Genomic DNA, 22,073 nt, shown 5'->3' with positions numbered 1-22,073 from the left:
CTAGAAGAGTGGGAGAGTATATCCAGGTACGGCATCTTCAGTGCAGATGTGTTGGCTATGATTGGCATTATAATTCCAGAGAGAGTTTCTAAAGATGTGTATTTAAGACATCTGGTCCCTTTGAGACATAAATAGGCTGGATCTTAATGATACTCAGTGTTTGTATCAAAAGTAGAAAGTCCAGTGAATCGCATGCATTCTCAGGCTCCAGATGTTTGATAATGGATAGCAGAACCTCTGTGAAACATCCCTGCACTCTCCTGGATGTTTGCATCTGAGCCGATGTGCCAGATGAGCCTTGAGCCTTGCTGCTGTCTTGAACAACAGACTCATCTGATGTCAGAAGCTCCAAGAGCCACTTAAAAACACTGGGGTTCTTATAACTGTATCTTGGTTTTGCATTTTGTCTCTCTCTGGAAAGAAAACTCTTTACTGAACCAATTTTAGTTAAATATCACCTTTCCTTAGCCATATGGGTATTTTCCAAAAAGGGCTAAAGGGCTCGGGGCCATTTTAAAGGTATTTAGCTAATCAATACCTTGGTTACTAGTTAATCACATTGAATGGGAACTGATGAACTTCTGACCACTTTAAACATCTGAAAGATGTTTGGGGTTCCAGCCTGAAGATACCTACAACTTCTAAAGTAGGCCATTTTCTTCTTTTACGTAGATGCTAGATGGTGACTTCTGGATGAGATGTTTGCAGTTGCTTTCTTTGGCTTGTCTTTGATGGCATGGCACCCCAGCATAACTGCACAAGAGAAGGTGAACCAGTAAGTAGGCTTCAGGTCTCTGCAAAAGTGGGATCCTCTGCTGGGGGACAAGGACACTGCGATGTTGGCAGTAGGCTGTGTTGGCATGGAATAGAACCTCTCTTCATACTGTTACTAATCCAGTAAAGGAGTTAGAACAGGAAAAAAGCCAGTTAGTTATAATCTGATCAGTCCAGCTATAAATGGCCATTCTTAATACGCAGCAGTGGGATAATCCAGACTAAATCATTCAATCTCTCTGATTCTCAGTCTTCCTATCTGTAGACTGAGACTTATACCTCTTCTCTAACAGCTAATGCGGATGTAATAAAATCCTGGATTTAAAGTTTCCTCTGCATACAGTAGACATTTAATAAATAGTATTTATCTCAAGCAGTGTGAAGTAGTTAACTCTACTTCATTATCTATATAAGAAAGTGGTGAAAATCCATCCTACCTTACACTAGTTGGGAGGATATATTTAGATCATATATGTAACTATTTTTGTGGAGGAAAACAAGGAACTATCGCGAGACTCAGCCACGTCATTCTAACCCTTTGCTCCGGGGGGGACAGCAGAGGTAATATCTTCCCATGTCAGTTGTATTTCGCTGATTCTATTTACCTGAGATTTCCAACCTGGCTTCATTTGTTTATACTTCACCACTGAATATTTTGTGGTTCTTAAGCAGCACCTTAATCTCACTTTTGGGACAGCTTTTAAGCATGCGCTGTCTCTCAAACATGGGAGGTTTGAAATAGAGTTATTGTATTCAAGTTCTTATTAGTTGACTCAATTTTGAATCATTATTGTTTAAATGCTAGAGTAAGAGAGATTCCCTTTAAGTAACAGTTCAGAAGGGGAAACGTGTTTTACAGGCAGATAATCTGTAACTTGTATTTAAAACAAATACACTCTTGAAACATCATAAAATTCATCGCTAATAATTAGAAGACATAGGCAAGAGGTCGGTGGTGAAGAAAATCTCAGCTGAGACACTCTCAATTATAAAAGCTTATCATGGTAATCCTTTCTGAAAATGAACAGAGTCCTGATGTTTGATGAACTTATCAAACAAGACAGATCAGCGAAGAGGCAAACTTGAAGTCGAGGCAGAGGAGATCCAGTTCAACGCTTTACAGAGTGCTGAGGGAGAAATCACGGCGCTCTTGCGTTCACTGCCTGTGCTTCTGATGTTGGTTTTGAAAATAGAAAGTTACATGACAAAATCATTCCCCTGGGTTCCAATCCCCATGCCGGCATTTACTATTAATAGTTATTTGGTCTTAAGCAAATTACATAACTGTTCAGGGCTTCATTTGACTCACTTGTAAGATGAGAGGAAAATAAGAGCAGGAATTAAATGGCTGAAAGTACCTAGAACAATGGAACACTGCCTCCCACTTAGCGAGCATTCATTAGGAGCTGCTCCCAGTGATAGCAAGCGAAGGATTGTTATTGTTGGTTTTTCCATTTGTTTGGATGGTTGACAGCAATCAGAAAGAAGAAATTTATAATGTGCCAATTGGCATGGGTCTTCCAGATTTATCCAGATCAATTAGAGACTTCAAGTTTTTGTTGGATTTTTAGCAACAGTGCTCGGTTTTTTTTTCCCCCAAAATAAAATTCCATTAGAGCCCTAACGTGGAAGGTGTGTGTGTGTGTGTGTGTGTGTGTGTGTGTGTGTGTGTGTGTTTAATAGTGCACGTTTACTTTGTAAGCTCATGCTTAACATTTACTTATTATACCATCTTGAAAAAAATAGGGGTTGTATAAGTATAAAATCTTAAAACCATGGAAGGAAGTTACAATTAGCAGCAAAATCAGTGATTCTCTAGTAACATGTTTTATTTGAGTAAGATTTTTTTTTTGGTATGTGTTAGTTATGAAACTTTTTTAAAATTTGAAGTTCTTTCAATTTATTGAGATTTCTTTAATGGCTAGGAATGTAGCATTAGTGGATATTCCATGTTGTTCAGTATACATACTTGCAAATAAATCAAGTCAAGTTGGGCAACCTGTGGCTTGAATTTTCATCTCTTTGTTCTATCACTTACTAAGAGAGGGGGACAGTGTCCAAAACTATTCTTGTGTGTTTCCCTAATCTCTGTTTCAGTTCTATCAGTATATACTGTGCATCTTTTGAAGGTGTTATTAAACACACATACACACACACACACACACACACACACACACAAACACACACACACACACACACACACACACACACACACACACACACACACACCAGAAAGAGAGAGAGAGACTGACTGGATTAGATGGAGTAGTTACCTTTTAGCATCACTATGACAAAATGGCTGAAGGGGCAATGATAACATCCAGCCCATTGGATGGTTCCACACACATTCAGGGCAGGCCTTTTCTCTTCAGTTATGTTTTCCTGGAAAGATCTTCATAGATGCACCCAGAGGGTGAGCTTCAGCAATCTCCTCAGTGATCCTGAACCCAGGAAGACAGACAAGGAAGATGCGCCATCACACAGGACTGTCTTCTTGATGAGCAGTCCTTTCATCATTGAGAAATGCTTTCATTATCTTAGATGATTATTTTTCATTTGCAGTGCATTTTGTTTAATGGTAATGTAGTCATTCTTGTTTGCTTGTTGCTTGCATTTTCATGGCAAATGGTTATCTAATGTTTTGTTTTACTATATATGACCATATTTTTAAAATGTATTATCATGTAGACATAGTCTAAGTATGATCTCTGTCTTTTTAAAAGACTTAGTTGATTATCCATTATTAGTATCATCATCATCATCATCTTTTTATTTTGGTGGTGCTGAGTATTGAACTCAGGGCATTGTATATACAAGACAGGCATTCTTCAACTGAGCTACCACTCCAGACTCAGTCTCTGCCTTTTAGTCAAAGTAATTAGACGATTTATATTGAAAGTAGTTATTGGTGGAGGTTGTCTTTGAGTTCATCATCTTACTATTTCCTATTTGTCCTATATCTTGTTTCCATATTTCTCTCTTTCTTAGATCATCTTTTAAATTTAGTATCTTAATATATTAAATGGATAGAGTATTTTACTTTATTTTTGTTGTACTCTGATAAGATTTATAATGTATAATATTAACTTACCACATCCTATGTTCAAATGATGTTATATCACTTCTAATACTGTTATTTCATCTGTATAACTTTCTTTGACATTTATTATAGTGCATTTTTATCAATGAGTTCTTTTGTTCTTGTTCTGAAAATGGTAGTATTACACAGGACTTAACATCTGATTTAATCGACTCACATTACAGAGAAAAACTGAGTGCCAGAGAGAGAGAGGGAGAGATGTTGGTAACACGATTTCTCATCTGGCATTTCATGAACATTGAATTTAATCATCACTGCATCCTTCTTAAGTTGCTTTTTTATAATTCTTCGAACTGAAGACTGGGGAAGAACGGGGCAATTTGGTGCATTCCCCTGAGATGTGTGGTGGCACGGGCCATCTTCCAGCCTCTGGACCAACATTTTCACCAGATCCATTGCCAGTCTCTCACACCAAGAAAACAAAACAAAGAAATTACCTCTTCAAAAAACAAGCTCCTGCTTTGATAAGTCACGGGCTTAATTTGGAGTTAAGATAGCTCAAAGATTTCACCCTATCATTTCTACTGGTAAAAACCAGAATTCATTAGGGAGACTGAAGAAATGTAAATGAAGACCTTAGTCCTAGAGGAAACAGAAACACCACCCAAGCATCCAGTGGAATCGTCACTTCTCCAATAACCCCCATACGTAGTGGATGCCAAAGAAGTGTCAATCATGTTTCTTCTTTTTATTTTATTGCCTTTATGGGCATCAAAGTGTGTTTGCCCAAGTGTCTGGGCCAGAGCCATGTGAATGTTCTCAGCAGTCATCAAGATGGCTGGAATTAATATGCACACAGGCAACACTGTCTTCTAATTAACATCCACAATTGGGTGGCTGTGATTCGAAAGTAAGTCATAGTAATATAGAGATTGATATTCAGAGTAACTAACTATAAGCTATGCATCAAATGACACTGGGTATGAATTATGGAGGAAAGCCTGTTTACACTCTTGGAACTGTAAGTGTGTGTGGAATGCTATGTGGCTTGCAGATACATTTTGGTATCATTCATTTGTTGTTTATTTAATAAGTAAATATTCTAGGTATAGTAGTTACTAGGTAGTAAAATAAGCAAATTATATCCCGATCCTCCTGTAACTTACAGGCTGTGTGGTTTGAATGAGACTTGTCCCCATAGATTCATGCATTTGAATACTTGGTCCCCCATTGGTAGAACTGTTTGGGAAGTGTTAGGAGGTGTGGCCTTGTTGGAGGAAGTGTGTTACTGGGGGCAGGCTTTGAGATTTGGAAAGCCCACACCATTCTCATTTAGCTTTCTTTATCTGTGCTTCATGCCTGTGGATCAGGATGTAAGCACTAAGTTACTGCTCCAGCACTGTACCTGCCTGCCTCCTGCCATGCTCCATGCCTTTATGGTCAGGGCTCACCCACTGAAACTCTAAGCCAAATGAACACTTTCTCCTATAAGTTGTCTTGATCATGGTGTCCTAGAACAGCCATAGAAAAGTAACTAAGACACAGGCTTAGATAGTAAACATACAAACACAAATTTTCATTTAAAATTGTTAAGAATACTATGAAGGACTCAAACAGAACATGTTGAGAGAGAGAGAGAGAGAGAGAGAGAGAGAGAGAGAGAGAGAGAGAGAGAGAGAGAGAGAGAGAAATTGGTTGGGTGACAATCTCTGTAGAGGAAGCATCTATGCTGAGACACGAAGGTTGGGAGAAGCTGTGTCAAGAAGACAATATGAGGAGATGAGCAGGTGCTATGCTCCTGTTGTGGGAAGTAGTTTGTGATGCATGGCAACTGAAAGAGGTTGTTAGGAATGAAAAACAAGTGCGCATGAATGCATGTCAAAATGGTGAGAAGGGGCTGTATCTCAGGGAGTCATGGACACCATTGTAAGGAGGGCTTGGATTTTAGTTTATGTCTAGTAAAAAAAAAGAAAGAAAACTAAAGAGGGACTTATAAAAGAGAAACATTGCATGATTTCCCATTTTAAAAAACCATTGTGTTCGTTATACAGAAATAAGAAAAAAAAAAAGAAAAGAAAAGAAAGACAGAGAAAACCTTTTCCAGAAGGGGCCATCAAAGGATGTGGTGATGTCATGGGGTCTTAAATTAGCATGGTTGGTACTGAGGTTGGGAGGAAGAGAAGAAACCTGAGATATGTTTTAATAACAAATTGACAGACATTTCCAAGGGTGAGAGAAAGAAGGAAAAAAGGACCACTGCCAGGAATTCAGTGTGAGAATTTGTATGTGTTGGTGGTCTCACTAACGATGGGGTTCAATTGAGAAAGGAGTTGGTTGAAAGTCAAAACTAAGAGGTTCAACTTAGAACCATTATGTTTTCTGTGCTGCAGTGGGGAGTGGGGATGTGAAGCTGGGGAGCTTGGAGGGGAGCAGCAGGGCAGCAGTGCAGTCCAGGGTGGCGAGCTAAACTTAGAAAGCACTGGCATGGATGGTATATGATGCTGGGGGAGCGAATCTCAGCTCCTTGAGAAGAAGAAAAGCAAGAAGGGAAAGGAAGGACAAAGAGGTGTCCTGAAGAATTCCAGTTCTTCAAGAAGCCCAAGGTACTGGCCACTGAGTAAGAGAGCAAGTAGGGGCTGTATGGAGGAGGTCAGCGGGAGGGAGCTTCCAGAGGGAGTCATGGCCAACACAGAGTGAGTCAGATGAAGTTGGAAAATGCTTCAGTGGGCTTAGCAATGAGTAGGGTGCTGAAGATGGAACACTTTCAAAGCCAAGTTTAAAATACCTTCATCTCATGATATAATTCCTATGTAATTGAATGGATTAGTTCAAGATTATATCATTAGTGACAATCAGTTTTGACTATAAGCTGAACCTGCGTATTAGGATACCCCCCTGTAATAACCAGATAGGCTTTCGGACCTACTGGCTTAGGATCAGTTTGTAACTAGTTAATGACTTTGTTTTCTAAGTTGCTGAGGTGGCCACATTCTGGGGTCAAGCATTTGACTCTCAGGTTGCTTATTCAACTCGATTTTAAGTCCTTTGTCTAACATGCCAACCCGAGTTAAGAAGTCAGTAAGGGCTGGGGAGATGTTTCGGTCGGTAAAGGGCCTGCCACAGGGCAGGATGATATGAGTTCGGGTTCTCAACACTCAGGTAGAAGACCAGCACAGCAGAATGTGGCAGTAATCCCAGTGCTGGGAAGGTAGAAACAAGTGGATCCCCAAGGCTTGCTGGACAGCCAGTCCAACCAATCAGTGAGCTTTGGGTTCAGGGAGAGACCTTGAATTAATAAATGAGGTGTAGAGCAATTCAGCAAGACATCTAATATTGACCTCTGGCCTACATGCTCATTCACATATATCAAACACACACACACACACACACACACACACACACACACACACACACACACACACACACAAAGTATCTCAGTGGTCCATGGCCCTGTACAGGGTATGTTTCTGATGAAGATGGCGAGGTTGGTACGTGGCTAAATTGAAAGTATTTGGAAAAACTGGTATGTGTCCTAGGCTGCTGCTTAGGGTCTCATGCATGATCTCACTCCAGAGTTTTACAAGCTGTTACCTGTTTTTAGTTGTGAGCAGCAGAATCTGGGCTCAGATGTGCAGCTGATGGACTCTAAACTCCTGTTAGCTCAATGTTTCTTCAACTGTGCTCAACAGCCTTACAGATGTTGTATGGAACAACATGGTTTGAGTTTAAAGTAAGTGGGGAAATAATGACATGAGCAAAGTAAGATGCAGAGCCCCTAACACTATCAGGCGTTTTAAATGTACATGGATGGCACATTGTAAACAATTTATTCAAATGAACTTGACCGTGGAACTTGTCTTCTCCCTGACCCCCACCTGGATACACAGTTTAAAAACTGGTACACTAGAGATCAAACTTGGAAGAAATATGCAGCCATACTACAGAACTTATACCATTTCAATAGATGAAGTCATACAGAGTAACTTGCTAATAATATCAATTGAGTTAGAAATGAACACCTGACTAGACTCACATGCTCTCAGGTTCTGGTAGTCCAGATTAGTTTCTTACTGATTGAGTGGGTTATTGCTAGCTGGGAGTTACTTTAAAATTATTTGCCAAGATTTCATAAGCCACAGAATTATTAGTACCTCCTTAAGTGTCACTGATTCATTTTGCACTGCTGTAGTCAAATACTTGTGGCTGGGCACTTAATGAAGAGCTTTATTTCACTTGTAGTTTTGGAAGCTTAAGAGTATACTGCTGGCATTCCTTGGCTCTTGGTGATGGCCTCTGGCTCAGTCACAACATGGCAGATGGCATCATGGGAGAAACATATTGTAAATGAGAACATGTAGTGAAGCAGAAAGCAAGAGGCTGGAGAATGAATGGCTAGGTTGCTCCTTGTATAGCAACCCCCTGTCACAGGACCAGCCACTGAGAGACCAACGTTAATCCCTTCCTAAGGATGGTGTCCCATGATGTAATACTTTATAGTAGATCCTACCTCATACAGATTTCATCATCTCAACACTGCCTTGCTGGAGACTCAGCCTCCACTGTAGGAAAACTGTGACGCGTAAACCACATCAAACCATAATTAAGAATGGACACAACTCCCTGGGAAAGCTATTTGGCAACGTGCATCACAAGCTTTAAAATCATCCGCTCCATTCTACAGGACATATTGCAAGCAAATAATCTAAAATTCAGGGAAATCTTGGGGCTCAAATATCTACTTATTATAGATAGTGAAGCATTACATAGTCATCATAAATAGTTTATATCTCTTCTGTATTAAGTGGAAAAAAATCAAGTTATACAACATGATACTCAGTATGTCCTCAACTATATTATGAAAATAGAATGGAAAGAAATATAATAAAATATTAATGGTGCTAAGATTTGAGATAATTTTTTATAATCATTGCTATACTTTCTTTAATGTGAATGCATTACTTGTATAATCATCAAAAATGAACTACATTTAAAAATTCATTAAAATGATGAGAGACTATTGGTCATGTTGGCCGGAGCTGATTTAACGGCCGTCCTGGTGTCTCTTCTGTGTCTGGCCCTCTGTGATAGCGTCACCATGTGCCTCCGTCTAGACATCATGTCATGAGCTTGGGAAGCTGCAGCTGTGTAACACTGCTGTCTGGGTTTCTGCTGTCGGCTGCCTGGCCTTGCTGTTTGTTTCTCTCCATTGTGACATCACAGCACAGGCTGTGGACTTCCAATGGCATTATCTTGGCAGTTCCGCAGTGAGGTGCAGTGCTAATGCAAGCCCTCTTCAAATCCCCAAATCTTTGGCTTGTAAATTCTCTCCATGTTGCTCCAAAACATTCTTTTATTTTAGGATAGTATATCAGAAACAAAAAAATCTTGTGGCTCAAACTTGGAGCTCTCAGCATTTCTAGATGTCAAGATTATTTAATTTAGTTCTAACTAGGAATCGGGTTCAAACAAATCTCTTTAAAATGTCACTGTTTTCCAGAAATTGGCTTTATTTTTCCTTCCTTCTCTTCCCTGCCCCTTCCTCACCTCGTATCCCTCCTTCCCTCTCTTCCTCCTTCTCCTCTTTCTCCTTTTTTTTCCAGTGTAGTACTTTCTGAATATCTTCCACAGGTCTAACTCATGACAGATGGTAGGATTCAGTAGCAATAGAGACAGGGCCTGAACTCCAAGGGTTTGGACTCTGGTGAAGACAGGAATTTTATCAATACTGCAAGCATGCTAATTCAACATTGAGGAGATGGGCTTTGAGGATGCTAGAGAGCTGAGGGCTGAGAGAGGGGCTCAGCAATGCCTACACACCTCCTGCCCTGTTCCCTGGTTCAGAATGGTACACTCTGTTATGAGCTGGGCTCAATAGCCAGCAGAGCCTAAAGTCTGCAAACATCCCTTGAAAGGGAAGGATTATGTGGATAAATTCAATCAAAGTCTTATATTTTTGGTTGTGAGCCTAGCCTTGGCGGCTGAGCAATCTCTCCAGCCCAAGCCATCTCTCCCAGTGGTGGGACTGGGACACCAACCCATCTACAAAATCTATGACCCACAAGCTGCCCTGCCAACAAGACGCACTGGGGCATTAGTGGCTCAGAGCTTGTGGGAGTGCCCAAGCAATGACTGGTCTAACCTGAGGCTCACACCGAGAGAGGAAGCCCAGGCCTGACACTGCCTGGATGGCTAGGATCCAGAAGCAGGATGGCTCAGAGACCTAGGGTAGAATCACTCATGACTGACAAAAAATAAAAAAGTCAATGAAATGATTCCTAATGATTTTCTGCTATATTTATAGATTGATGCCTAGCTCAATCATCATCAGAGAGGCTTCCTCCAGTAGCTGATGCGAGCAGATACAGAGACCCACAGCCAAACATTAGGTGGAGCTCGGGGACTCTGCAGAAGAGTTGTAGGATTGTAGGAGCCAGAGGGGTTGGGGATAGTAGAACAGGGTCCACAGAATCAACTAAGCAGGGATCATAGGGCCTCACAGAGACCTAAGCAGCAACCACAGAGTTTGCATGGGTCTGCACCAGATCCTCTGCATACAGCTGTGGTTCTTTAGCTTGGGGTTTTTTATTGGACTTCTAATAACGGAAATTAATGTGTCTCTGGCTCTTTTGCCTGTTCTTGGGGCCTATTTCCTCCTACTGGGTTGCCTAGTCTATCCTTGATATGAAGGTTTGTACTAAGTCTTATTACATCTTGTTATGCCAGAGGAGGGGAGGGGAAGTTGGGAGGAGGGAAGAAAAGGAAGGAGGGTATGGTTGGGATGTATTGTATGAAAGAAGAATAAATGAATAGATAGATAGATAGATAGATAGATAGATAGATAGATAGATAGATAGTTTGAAATTAAAAAGAAAAAACCTTGAGAAGATATGTAAGAAATCAGCAAAACTGTATGGCTGTCAGCAAACTTCTCCTTCCAGAACTGAGAGCTGTGATGATTCTGAAAAACAGCTAGGAGATGAGCAGGTGGACAGCAATTGGGTTCTATGGGTAGGTGTGATGGGGGAAACATACCTAGGTAAGAGTTCAGAGTGACCTCCACGGAATAAAATCTGGATATAAAAAAGAATGACGATAACAGGGGTCTTACTGATAGAGAGGAAGTTTTGGTATCAAGATAATGTATGTCCTAGTGAGGTTTTTTAAAAAAAAGCCCCTTGGGAATCATTGAGCTCTAAACTGTGGCTGGGTGGGGCAGTGGGGCTCAGAGCAGGTACGAACGGATCACTCAGAGGAATACCTGTGCTGGAGGCTACAAGGTTCAGCATATGACCATGGAGGAAAGCCATGATCACAAGAGAGGAGAGAAAAGACATGTGACAGGAGCTGGTGTTAGGTAGCTCTTTATAGGAATGAGTCTCAGAGCAAAGGTCAAGAGAGAAATGGAAAAGAATTTGTGAGTAGGAAAGGAATTTGTGATCAGGACACTAACATTTTCTTTGACAGGATGGTTGGGTTAGTGTTATTCTATTTTTTAAACATCTTTTGACGATCAGTTTCTCCAAGTGTGGTATATAGACCCCCAGGGCAACTATAAACACAACAAAAATTACAAGTAATGTCTCTGTATTACCAGAATATTTGTTTTGAATTCATAGGCCCAAGTATGTCTAAAAACATTTTCCTGGTGATACTGGGACATTGTTTTCCCTTTTCACTGTGTTTATATTTGCACTGCGGGTGGACTTTGGTGGTGAAACTGCCATGGTCTTGATACAAATCAAGGCACTATCACCAATTCAAAGGGATAAAATGAAAGTTGTGTAGTAAGTCCTTCTTAAAGCAGAAAAAGCTATTCAAGTTGTTAAACCCTAATCCTAGACTAGATGTTTTGAAATCATTTTATGGGAAAATAGGAAGAAGCCCCAAGAACTTGTAGCGTGCCAGCATGCTGGTTGCCTGGAGGAAAAGCAGTTGCTTGAGTTGTGAGTTAAAGTAGCCACTTACTTTAGTTGGTACAGGAGTCTATCACAAATTCCTGTGGCTGGTGGCTTTTTCCGTACATGATAGGCAATGCTTGTACACTCTACCACCAAACCACATCCCCAGCCAGGCCTGGTGCCTTAAATGGTAAATGTTATTGTTTTCATAGTTGGGGAGGCTGAAAAGTTTAAGCACAGGTTCTATCTCTAGTGAAATAAAAGAGACATGATATTTACCTCCTAGGATGGTTATAAAGACTAAATAATATGGTCTAGGTAATATCCCAGCATACCACACTTAAAGACAACTGTTAGTAAACATTTAGTAAGTATGTTTATGTGCTTTCAGTAACTGTGTTGGATAATGCTATTTTTAACATAGTTTTACCAATGAGACAACAGCTTTGAGACGTTAAGTAATTTACTTAAGTCTTTGAAGCCAGAGCCTGGCCTCAATTGTGTCTAAACACAGAAGTTTCTGCTTCTTTGGCTCATGAAAAAAAAATGCCAGTCACTGGAGGACTCATATCTCTAAAATGGTCATCATTTGAGCTCTCTGACACTGATAAAGATGTGATAGTGTTGATGGTGCTTGTTGTCTCGACTGGGCTGTGTCTCAGGTTCTTAGTATCTTGTTTGAAGAACTGAAGTACATACAACTAGCAATGTAGCAAGGGGTGTTATTTGTAAGCACAGTGCAGGGTGCCCTTTAGGGGAGCAGCAGGTTTGGTGTGATTGCTCAAGAGCCCCAAGTTAGGTCTCATGGCTTCCTTTCATGAGTCCAGAAGGGCAGCTTGCTAGAGGCAGGGTTTGGTGGTCTCTGTTCCCATAACTGTTGATTGACAGGTAGAAATTTGGACTTTCTGGGCAGACATGGATTTTGCATCCTATAATTGTAATCACGCACACCCCATCATGTGTAATACCCTAAAAATTCATTCTGAGAACATAGTTTACCTGACTGTGTCTACAACTAAAACCAGTTTGGCTCATTTCTAGTACCGGGATGTGTCTGAACACAAACTAACCGCAAAAGGGGAATTGCTAGGGCAGAGTGACCAACAGCTTTGCTGAGAAAGGGGTGTGTTCAGCCCCAGTCACGCTGGGCTAACCTATCCTTGTAAACTGCCTACCTCAGTAGTTTATTTAAGCCCTCCAGTACTACATTAGCCTTTAATAGGAGTAGGATAAGTACTCTTTCTTAATTTCCTACAAAGCACACTTTCACTAGCAGCAAAGTGTACACACAATTCTCTTTTGCTTTAGTTTGGAATCTCAAAATTGATACAGGGGTCTTTGCTCCTTTTAGGCGAGTTCCTCGGGCTGCAACCCCTGAAGCAGTTGATTGTCAGTTGAGCGACTGGTCAGAATGGACAGATTGTTTTCCATGTCAGGACAAAAAGGTAAGCCATCGAGGAGCATCTTGGGGTATTGCATATCTGATTTGTGCATTAGGTGCCAATGGAAATAAGCAGCTGGGACTAGGAAACTAGGGCTCCAGAGAGAAACTGGATGCATCTTAGGCATTTGGAAACCTCTGGTACCCGGGTGGTGAGGCTTAGGTCTGCCTCTCCTGATTTTGTTTATAAGGCATCACACACATGCTGAAAGTGTCTGTGTTATGACACAGGAAAATAGCCACCAGGACACCGCACACTGAAGCTCCTTAGAGTCTCCGGGTCCTGGCCAACGTTTTGCCCTCTAATGAGGGTCATCCGGAAGGACTGCTAGGTGGCATAGTAATAAAGAGCCAGGTTGTCCACAGGCAGCTGAGCAACAAAACTCTGAGCTGCTCCCTGGGCCTGAAAGATGCTCAGCAATGCCACAAAGCGTATTCCCATGGCTGAAGAACGCAGCACATCCAACACACAGGTATGTCCATGGTGTTCATTTAGATACTTTTGAATGATTCAAGGTAGTCCCTAAATCCAGTCTCGTATGAAAGGATAAGCATAAAATCCCATTTACTCAGAAGCACCGGCTGAGGTAGACAACAAGCAGTCTAACATGTACCGTGTTGTATATTGTTTATGAATTCCTTCAGGCAAAGCCTGCCTTTGTATGGGATATATCCTGGATATATCCTCCAGCCTTTTGGCTTTAAACACTACTGGCTGAATCCATTGTGTCAGGGTAATACTGTCAAGTTCAAGTGTTTACCCTGCAGTTCTACTGTTCGGGTATGATGCTGCCTCTTACCTGCTCTGTTACTGGGGGCTTATTTTTCTCTATCCGTTCTGCACCTCACTGCAGCAGCAGTACAGTGCCTACAGGGTGGAGTTCCTGAGCACTGAATGAGTGACATGGACAAAGGCACATGGCACACAGCAAGTGTCTGACAAACAGCCTGGATTTTTATAAGCATGATCTGTACCCCGTCTCTGACTCCTTCATGGCTTTGAAGTGAGCCCCATCTTCTCTCAGCAGAGCTTCTGTGGGGGCCATTGGTCTTACTCTGCCTCTAGACTCACCTGACAAGCTGAGATGTACTGGGAATGTTGTTGAGTTGCTAAAAGAGCCCACAGAGCTAAGAAGTAGTGGAAACACAATTTGGACCTGAATTATTGAACTTCCAGCTCTAAAATTTAGCATTCTGCCTTTCCTAGCTCAAAGAAATGACAAAGCACCCTCAAACCTCACCACTGAAGGTTGGCTCCTGCATTCTCACTTCATCTTGATATATATTAATCTCCCAAGTCAACAATAATACATTTCTACAAACACAGTAGCCTATTTCTACAAACACAGTAGCTTTACACAAGAGACATTTGTCTCCTCGGGGTCCTGGAGGCCAGGGAAAGCTATAGAGGTGTGAGTGGTGCCTGCCTCCTTTTGGAGACTCCAAGGGAGAATGTGTGCTTTGCTTCACCCACTGCTGGTAGCTGCTCATAGTCCTCGACCCATGGCTGCATCTCTCCCTTCTGTCTCTGTAGACACATTGCTTCCTTTTCTTCTGTGGCTTCTCCCCGTGTGTCTGCCTGCAATCTCCCTGTACCTCCTTCTTCTAAGAAAGTATGATAGTACTTTGGGCTACTCAGCAAACCCAAAATAGTCACATCTCAAAACTGCTAACATTTTCAGCAAACTGTTTTGCAAATAAGGGCAAATTAAAACCTTTTACAGATTTGGAATTATACTTTTTGGTGGCCATTACTCAACCTATTGAGTATCTTAAACTTGCCTTTTTCTCATGTGTTTTTGTTTAGGTACCAGATTGCATAGGGAACCTCTTACAGTTTATATCAGAATTGAATTACTTCCTTAAATACTTAGAAAGATATATGTGTCTATGAAGAAATCCTTAAGATATTAAATCTTGTTAATTATTTAAGTAAAGGACCACCTTTGTTTTATTTATTAATATGTCTCCTCTTCTCAAAGTCACCCAAACAAAGTTGTGCATTTCTGGAAAGAAACATTATCTACTACATAGAAAAAGAAAATTATGCTTTAATGGCACAAGCCACAGGCAACAGCACAGAGAAGTCCCTCAGGGAGTACTGACACTCGCCTTCCTACAACCCACTGTCCCCATTATTTGATAGCAACTTAGTAAACAGGGGACTGATAGAAATGAACCTGAAGGCTTCCAGCATTGTTCAAGTACAGACACAAGAGGAAGGACAATGATGACACTAATTCTCACCATTTATCAAGGCTTTCCATGTCCCAGGCACTGCAGTAATGCTTTACATAAACACATTGTCTAGTCTGGCTTTCCCAGGCAAGTGGAGGGGACGAGCACCATAGTCCATTGTCGGAGGTTGCCCATTGAGAAAGGCAGACCTGAGACTTCAATCAGGGCAAAAGTACCAGGGACTCACAGATTCAAGAAGCAACTCACAGATGCTCAAATCACTGCTTTTTGACTTGTTAACATTCTTGGGGGAAGGACTTTTGGCTGAGCAAGGTCAAGGGCAGAAGGCACAGGGCTAAACGTTTCATTGCCAATCACTCCATGGATGCTTTCCAGGCAGTGTATTTCGTATCATTATATATCGTATCTCAACTGAACTCTAAGGTTCTGGAAGGCAGCAATGAGACCTCCCATTTCTCTTGATACCCTAATTTTTGGCCCCCTGTTTCTACAGCAGTACCTGGCCCTTGTGTATTTTTCAGAAAGTCTTTATCATGAAACTCTAGAGCCCCAAAGTTGGTGTGTGTTTTAATTCTTCCTGTCCTTTTATCAACAAGTATTTACTGGTCTGTAGTCAAGGCTGGATTCAGGGGTTGAGATGATCTTTCTTTTTAAATATTTTTATTTCTACATAGTAGGTATATAGCTACATGGTGCCCAGAAATTTCCAGAAATGTCACTTTTCCCAAAAACAGAATCATAAGAGACAACTATTATTGGCTCAGGTTGAGCCGAGACCAATCCCCGAAGCAGTTATTGCAAACACACAGATATGATGCTCTGGCCATCAGGGCCTGGCTTGTGTTCACCTTCCTTTGTGACTGGGGAAAGAGGGAGGCCATCCCTCTTAGGACCCTATGAGATGTATGCCAAATAAAGAGCAGATGGCAAGACCAGAAACAAACAACAAACAAATAAACACGCCCCCAAACTGCAAAGGCAAAGTGGCAATGGCCTCTCGGGGTGTACCTGACCACAGATGAAGTCTGAATCCGTGAAGCCACCTAAGGCTGTCCTTCCTTCAGTCCCTTCACTGCTGCATCTCCACTTGTGATTTTCTCACAAAGATGGTGGGCAGGATAGACAAGTAGGCAGATGCTTTGTCGCTGCCTTATTTGACAAGTGCTAAGGAAGAAGGAAGGTTTGCGGAGTACAGGATTGAGTCAGGGAAGGCTTTCCAGGGGACAGAAGCCATGGGCTTTGAAAGATAAACACTTGCAGCTGGTTGACTATGGGAACAGAGGTCTTCCCTAAGAAGTAAGAAGACCTTCAGAACACATCCATCCTAGCCTTTCATGTCATCCTTCACATCTGTCTTCAGAATTCCAGCTGATGACTGTGCCACCTGTCTGAACACCACGGTGCATGCTCATTTGTCCCCTTATAAGACAGCCCTGAAGGCAGCTTTCAATCATGAAACAGTTATTCCTTATGTTGAGCTGAGACCTGCCTGCATAGCTCTTGGATGATTGATTGACAAGACTATGTCTGGTTCACAATCCGATTTAGTACCGACACCGGAGCCTCTTGCAGCCAAGCAAGTTTGGGGGAACCATCTGCAGTGGTGATATTTGGGAGGAGGCCAGCTGTAACAGCCCCACACCTTGTCTGAGGCAAGCACAGTGTGGACAGGATTTCCAGTGTGGTGAGACAGGTGAGTAGCATCCCACTACAACAACAGCTGTGCCTGTCAAACACAGTGTGCGAAGTAAGTACTTGGAAGTTGGTTAAAGTGGAGACTCCTAACTATTGGAGGTTTGAGAAAGGGTCCAGAAATCTGCATTTTAAGTCAAGCTAGTAACCCATGTAATTAAAAAAAATACTTATTTTATTTTTTTAAAATTATGTGTACTCATGTGTAGAAGAGTGGTATGTGCATGCATGAGTGCAGGTGCTCATATAGGCCAGAAGAGGGCATCAGATCCTCTGGAGGTGGAGTTATAGCCTATTTGATATGAGCCCCCACCTGGTATGGGTGCTCAGAACTGAATGCAGGTCCTATGCAAGAGCAGCACACATTCTTGACTGCTGAGCCAGCCCATATAATTTTGATTCATTTGTACATATATTTTTTATTAATTTTGAGAAAGTGCAACACATAGTTAATAGATAACATTTATTAAACAAATACTAGGTACATATTAAGTTCCAGACAGTGTACCACCTGCTGTTAATATGCAAATTAAAAACAAATTAAAATTGTCCTAATCTGTTTGGAAGAGAAACCTACAAGAGGTCAATTATAGTTTTATGGGATAGTCTTGGGTTGTGTGCAATTCTCTAGCAGGGGATACCCAAATAAGCTTTGGGAACTCAGGACAGTCCTTAAAATAGCATTTGAGTTGAGGTTTGGAAAATACAGGTGAAGCTTCCAGAAGAAGGCATGTGAAAAAACATGAAAATTTAGGGACTTACACTCTTCCCAGAATCTTTGTAGCAAGAGGGCTTTAGAAAGAAGTCAGGTTGGGTGATGGACCCCTAAGGTAACCAGGAACAAGGTGGGCAATGAGGGTTCAGACTTTGACATTTGGAAGGATGAGGACTATCTTAGTTAGGGTTTCTATCATTATGAAGAGACACCATGACCACAGCAACTCTTACAAAGGAAAACATTTAATTGGGGGCTGGCTTACAGTTCAGAGGTCCATTATCATTATGGTGGCACACTGGACGACATGGTGCTGGAGAAGAAGCTAAGTGTTCTACATCTGGATCCACAGGAAGAGACAGTGAGCCACCCTAGCCCTGGCTTGAGCTTCTGAGACCTCAAAGCCCTCCCCCAGTGACATGCTTCCTCCAACAAAGCCACAACTACTCCAGCGAGGCCACACCTCTTAATAGTGCCACTCCCTGTGAGCCTAAGGGGGCCATTTTCTTTCAAACCACTACAGGAACCCTTGGCAGATACAGAGCAAGAAAGTGGCATGGGCAGGCTGGCGTTTCAGGGGATGAGTGGTGGGTTTGAGGTGGAGGTTGGATTTGAGAGGGAGAGATGGGTAAGCCTGAGCTAAGGGACACAGCACAGAGCTAGAGAGCTAGCAAGAATGGAAGAGGTGGTGCAAACAGAAAGAAGAAGAAAGACTGGAGGGCAAAAGTAGGGAAGCTTGTGACAATAGATGTTGGGAAATATGGTTTAGGAAGCACCCTCAGCCTTGTCTCCCTTAGGTCGCTGCTTGAAACGCCACCTGCTATGTAATGGAGACAATGACTGCCTGGATGGCTCCGATGAGGAAAACTGTGAGGACACCATGGTCACTGAGGATGACTGCCATCAATATGACCCAATCCCAGGATCAGAAAGGGCAGCTTTGGGGTGAGTGGCCACCTGTGGCTGTTCAAGAGTGCCAAATGATTCCTCTCTCACTGTGGACAGCAGTTTTGAGGCAGAATAAGTCTGTTTTTGAAGGTTTCTCTCAAGGGTACCATAGTTGGAATTTCTCTGTCTCTCCAGCTGCTCCCCAAATAACCACAAAAAACTTAATATTAATTATAAATGCTCAGCTGATAGCTTAGGCTTGTCTTCACCCAGCTCTTACAACTGAAATTAACCCATTTCTACTTATCTATGTGCTGCCCCGAGGCTCGTTTACCTCATCTATGAACTTCCTACATTGCTTCTTCCATGTCTGGCTTGAGACCACTCAGACTCCCCCTTTTTCTTCCTAGCATTCTCTCTGCCCCCCAAATCCTGTCTAGCTATTGGCCAATCAGCTTTTTATTAACAATGAGAGCAACACATTTTCACAGCGTACAGAAGGATTATTCCACAGCAGGGTACCTGTAGCTACAAGTAGCTCTTGTTTCCTAGGGTAGCTTGCACGGTCCTGGTAATGGGACATCACCCACACTGTCCCTCTTTTTCTACCCGAGGGACCTCCTCCCCTCTCTGCTGTCCCTCCCCTCATTTCCAAGGCTATTATCTTCCATGAAACCTTCCTAGATGTCCCCAAAGGCAGCTTTCCCCAGACGGTCCTGACATCTCCAGCAGCCTTGCTCACTGCACTCTGGACAAGCTAACAGTGTGATACAGTGCAAAGAAAATGGGCTTCATGGTGAGACAGAAGCTTGAGCCTCCACCTTGTCATTGTTTGATTTACCTCTCAGACTAGAGCTTCTCTGTTGAGCTGAAGTCAGCTTCAATCTCATTTCTCTTCACTGTACACCTTACATCCAGGCTCAATTTCCCAAATGCCTCACACTCAGTTCTTCTGAGCATTCATCAATTTTATTTCTTCTTTCTGCAGTATCTTTGTCTATATCCTGACCTGGATGACTTCCTGTCTAGTGTTATAGACCGAACAGTGGCCTCTCTATTTATGTCAGAACCACAAGCACCTAAAACGATTGCATTTGTAGACAGGGATTTGAGGGAGTAATTAAGGTTGAATGAGATCAGAAATGTGGAGCCCTAATCCAAAAGAACTGGCATCCATAGAAATAAATGGAGAGATACTGCAATCTATTTCCACAACTGTACAGACAAGAATCTACATGAGGACATAAAAAGGGGAGCTCTCTGTATGCCCCCCAAAAAGCTCTCACTGGAAACCAACCTTAAGGAAAACCTTGATTTTGCATTTGAACTAGAGAAAAAATTGAGTTCTGATGTTTAAGATACCAATCTGATATTTTTAAGGCACCCAAGTATATTATTAATAGGACTGCTCAGCATGACTTCTAGGAAATCTAGAACGTGTCCCTCACCAGCTCTTGGCTATGCCTGGATTGCCTTAGCCACTCCTAAAGTTCACAGAGCATCCTAGCTGGCTATCCCAATATGCAACTACCAGGGATGAAGACAACTCTTAGGGTGTCCATCTGTTGAGGCACAGAACTCCTCGTCATTTCAGCCTCCCCACGTCCCAGCACAAGGGCTAGCTCACGGCAATTGTCTGGTGTGGCCAGTTTCCTGCTATTCTGTCTTTGCCTTTGGCCTTGTCCTCTACCTGGAATATCAGCTCCCTGAGGGCAGAAGTTGCTTATGACTCACCTCTCCACATCCTTCATTCTGTCAGAGTATGTTCTGTACTCACTTCTCGGTGACTCTAGGCTCCACTGAAGTATGTCAACGTTGGCAGCTACCACTTGGCAGAGAAGGAAATGTGTGAGGTAGTAATTGTCACAAGTGACCCAGTCAGGGCACAGCCTACCTGGGGACACTGGGAACTGTCAGGCAGCTCTCATTCATAACACTTAGTTGTCCTGAGACCACAACCCCCTCACCAGACTCTTTGGATCCTGCACCTGCACGAAGACTCACACACGCAGCACCAGGCAATGTGCTGCTCTTCAAACCAGTTGTGGCTTTCACTAGGATGGCCGTAACAAAACACCCTAAACTGGGCAGCTGAAACAACAAGTGTATTTTGTCATGGTTCTGGAAACTGGACGCTGAGAATAAGATGTCAGCAGGGCTGGTTCCTTCTGAGGGCTTTCTCCTGGGCTCACAGGTGGCTGTCGTCTTCCTGGGTTTTCACAGAGTTCATAGAGTCTCATACATGTCTCTGTCCTAACTTCAACTTTATTCTCTGGGATAAGGCTTAACTATAGTTCCTTTATTTTAACTTAATTACTTACTTTTTAAAGTTTTTTTTTTAAACTGTATTTTTACTTCATGCGCATTGGTGTTTTGCCTGCATATATGTCTGTATGAGAGTGTCGGATCCCCTGGAACTGGAGTTAGAGACTGTTGTGAGCTGCCATGTGGGTGCTGGGAATTGAACCTAGGTCCTCTGGAAGAGAAGCTGGTGCTCTTAACCACTGAGCCAGCTCTCCAACCTCACTTAATTACTTCTTTAAGGGGTCTGTCTCCAACTGACGTCACATTTTGAGATTCTGGTGCTTAGAATGCCAACCTATGAGCATTTGGAGTTAAAATTAGGCCACAACACAATCAAAGAGGATTCTGGTTGACTTAGAAAGTGGCTGTGGTGAACGGAATAGAAGTATGGAATGTTCAAGTGTGGGGCAGAAAAATAATCTTCTCCAACTGACAAAAACATTGCAGACAACCACCCTGCTCTCCCGTGATTGGATCAGGAGCAGTTCTGACACACTTCCTGACTAGTGTGTTTCTCTCACACTGAACACAGAAACAAGTGAAATGATGTGATTGCCTCCAAGCAGCTGATATTTTGATATAATTCTGTACTTTTCAAGGTCTTGGAAACTTTTCTTGATATTTTAATCCTAATTTAAGCATTTTCCAGCTTCAAATTTTTATTTATTGTTAAATGTAGAATATATACTTGAGGCAAACCTGGGTCTTCATGTGCTCTACTTATATGCTGACACCTTACCCAATGGTCCTCTGTCCGTTCCCTCCCTAGAGCTGACCTTGTAAAATATGGTTCCGGCACTTCCAGATTAGGTTTAAAAATAGGTTAACTCCATATACTATCTGGGAAACAAACCTCTATGATTGTCTTAAAAATGCGGGTAGTACTTATATAAATATGATCATGACATATATCTGTTACCCACTTTTGTTTTTTAGCTAAAAATTGTTGTCCATACAACATATTTTGATCATGTTTCTATTCCCTCCCCCAAATCATCCAAGATGCCCTAACTTTGTACCCATCCAACTTTATGTTCTCTCTCTTCCAAAAACAATAAATAAATTTTGATCTTGTTTTGTTGTTACACACTTTTAAAACTGAATACCATTTGATGATTTCCT

The 22,073-nt window shown here is 42.0% G+C and overlaps 1 protein-coding gene across 1 annotated transcript in view; it reads left to right on the top strand.

Annotated features, from left to right (window-relative positions):
* Positions 1-698: 698 nt before the first annotated feature.
* C8a (complement C8 alpha chain) overlaps positions 699-22,073 on the top strand; it is a 56,713-nt gene continuing 35,338 nt past the window's right edge. The window contains exons 1-4 of the mRNA XM_059256016.1: positions 699-775; positions 13,064-13,157; positions 16,901-17,045; positions 18,557-18,704. Of these exons, the coding sequence (XP_059111999.1) occupies positions 699-775; positions 13,064-13,157; positions 16,901-17,045; positions 18,557-18,704 (464 nt within the window). The remainder of the gene's footprint in view (positions 776-13,063; positions 13,158-16,900; positions 17,046-18,556; positions 18,705-22,073) is intronic.

This window comes from Peromyscus eremicus, chromosome 2, assembly GCF_949786415.1.
Source record: "Peromyscus eremicus chromosome 2, PerEre_H2_v1, whole genome shotgun sequence".
Classification (NCBI taxonomy): domain Eukaryota; kingdom Metazoa; phylum Chordata; class Mammalia; order Rodentia; family Cricetidae; genus Peromyscus; species Peromyscus eremicus.
This window is presented reverse-complemented; position numbering and strand designations above follow the sequence as displayed.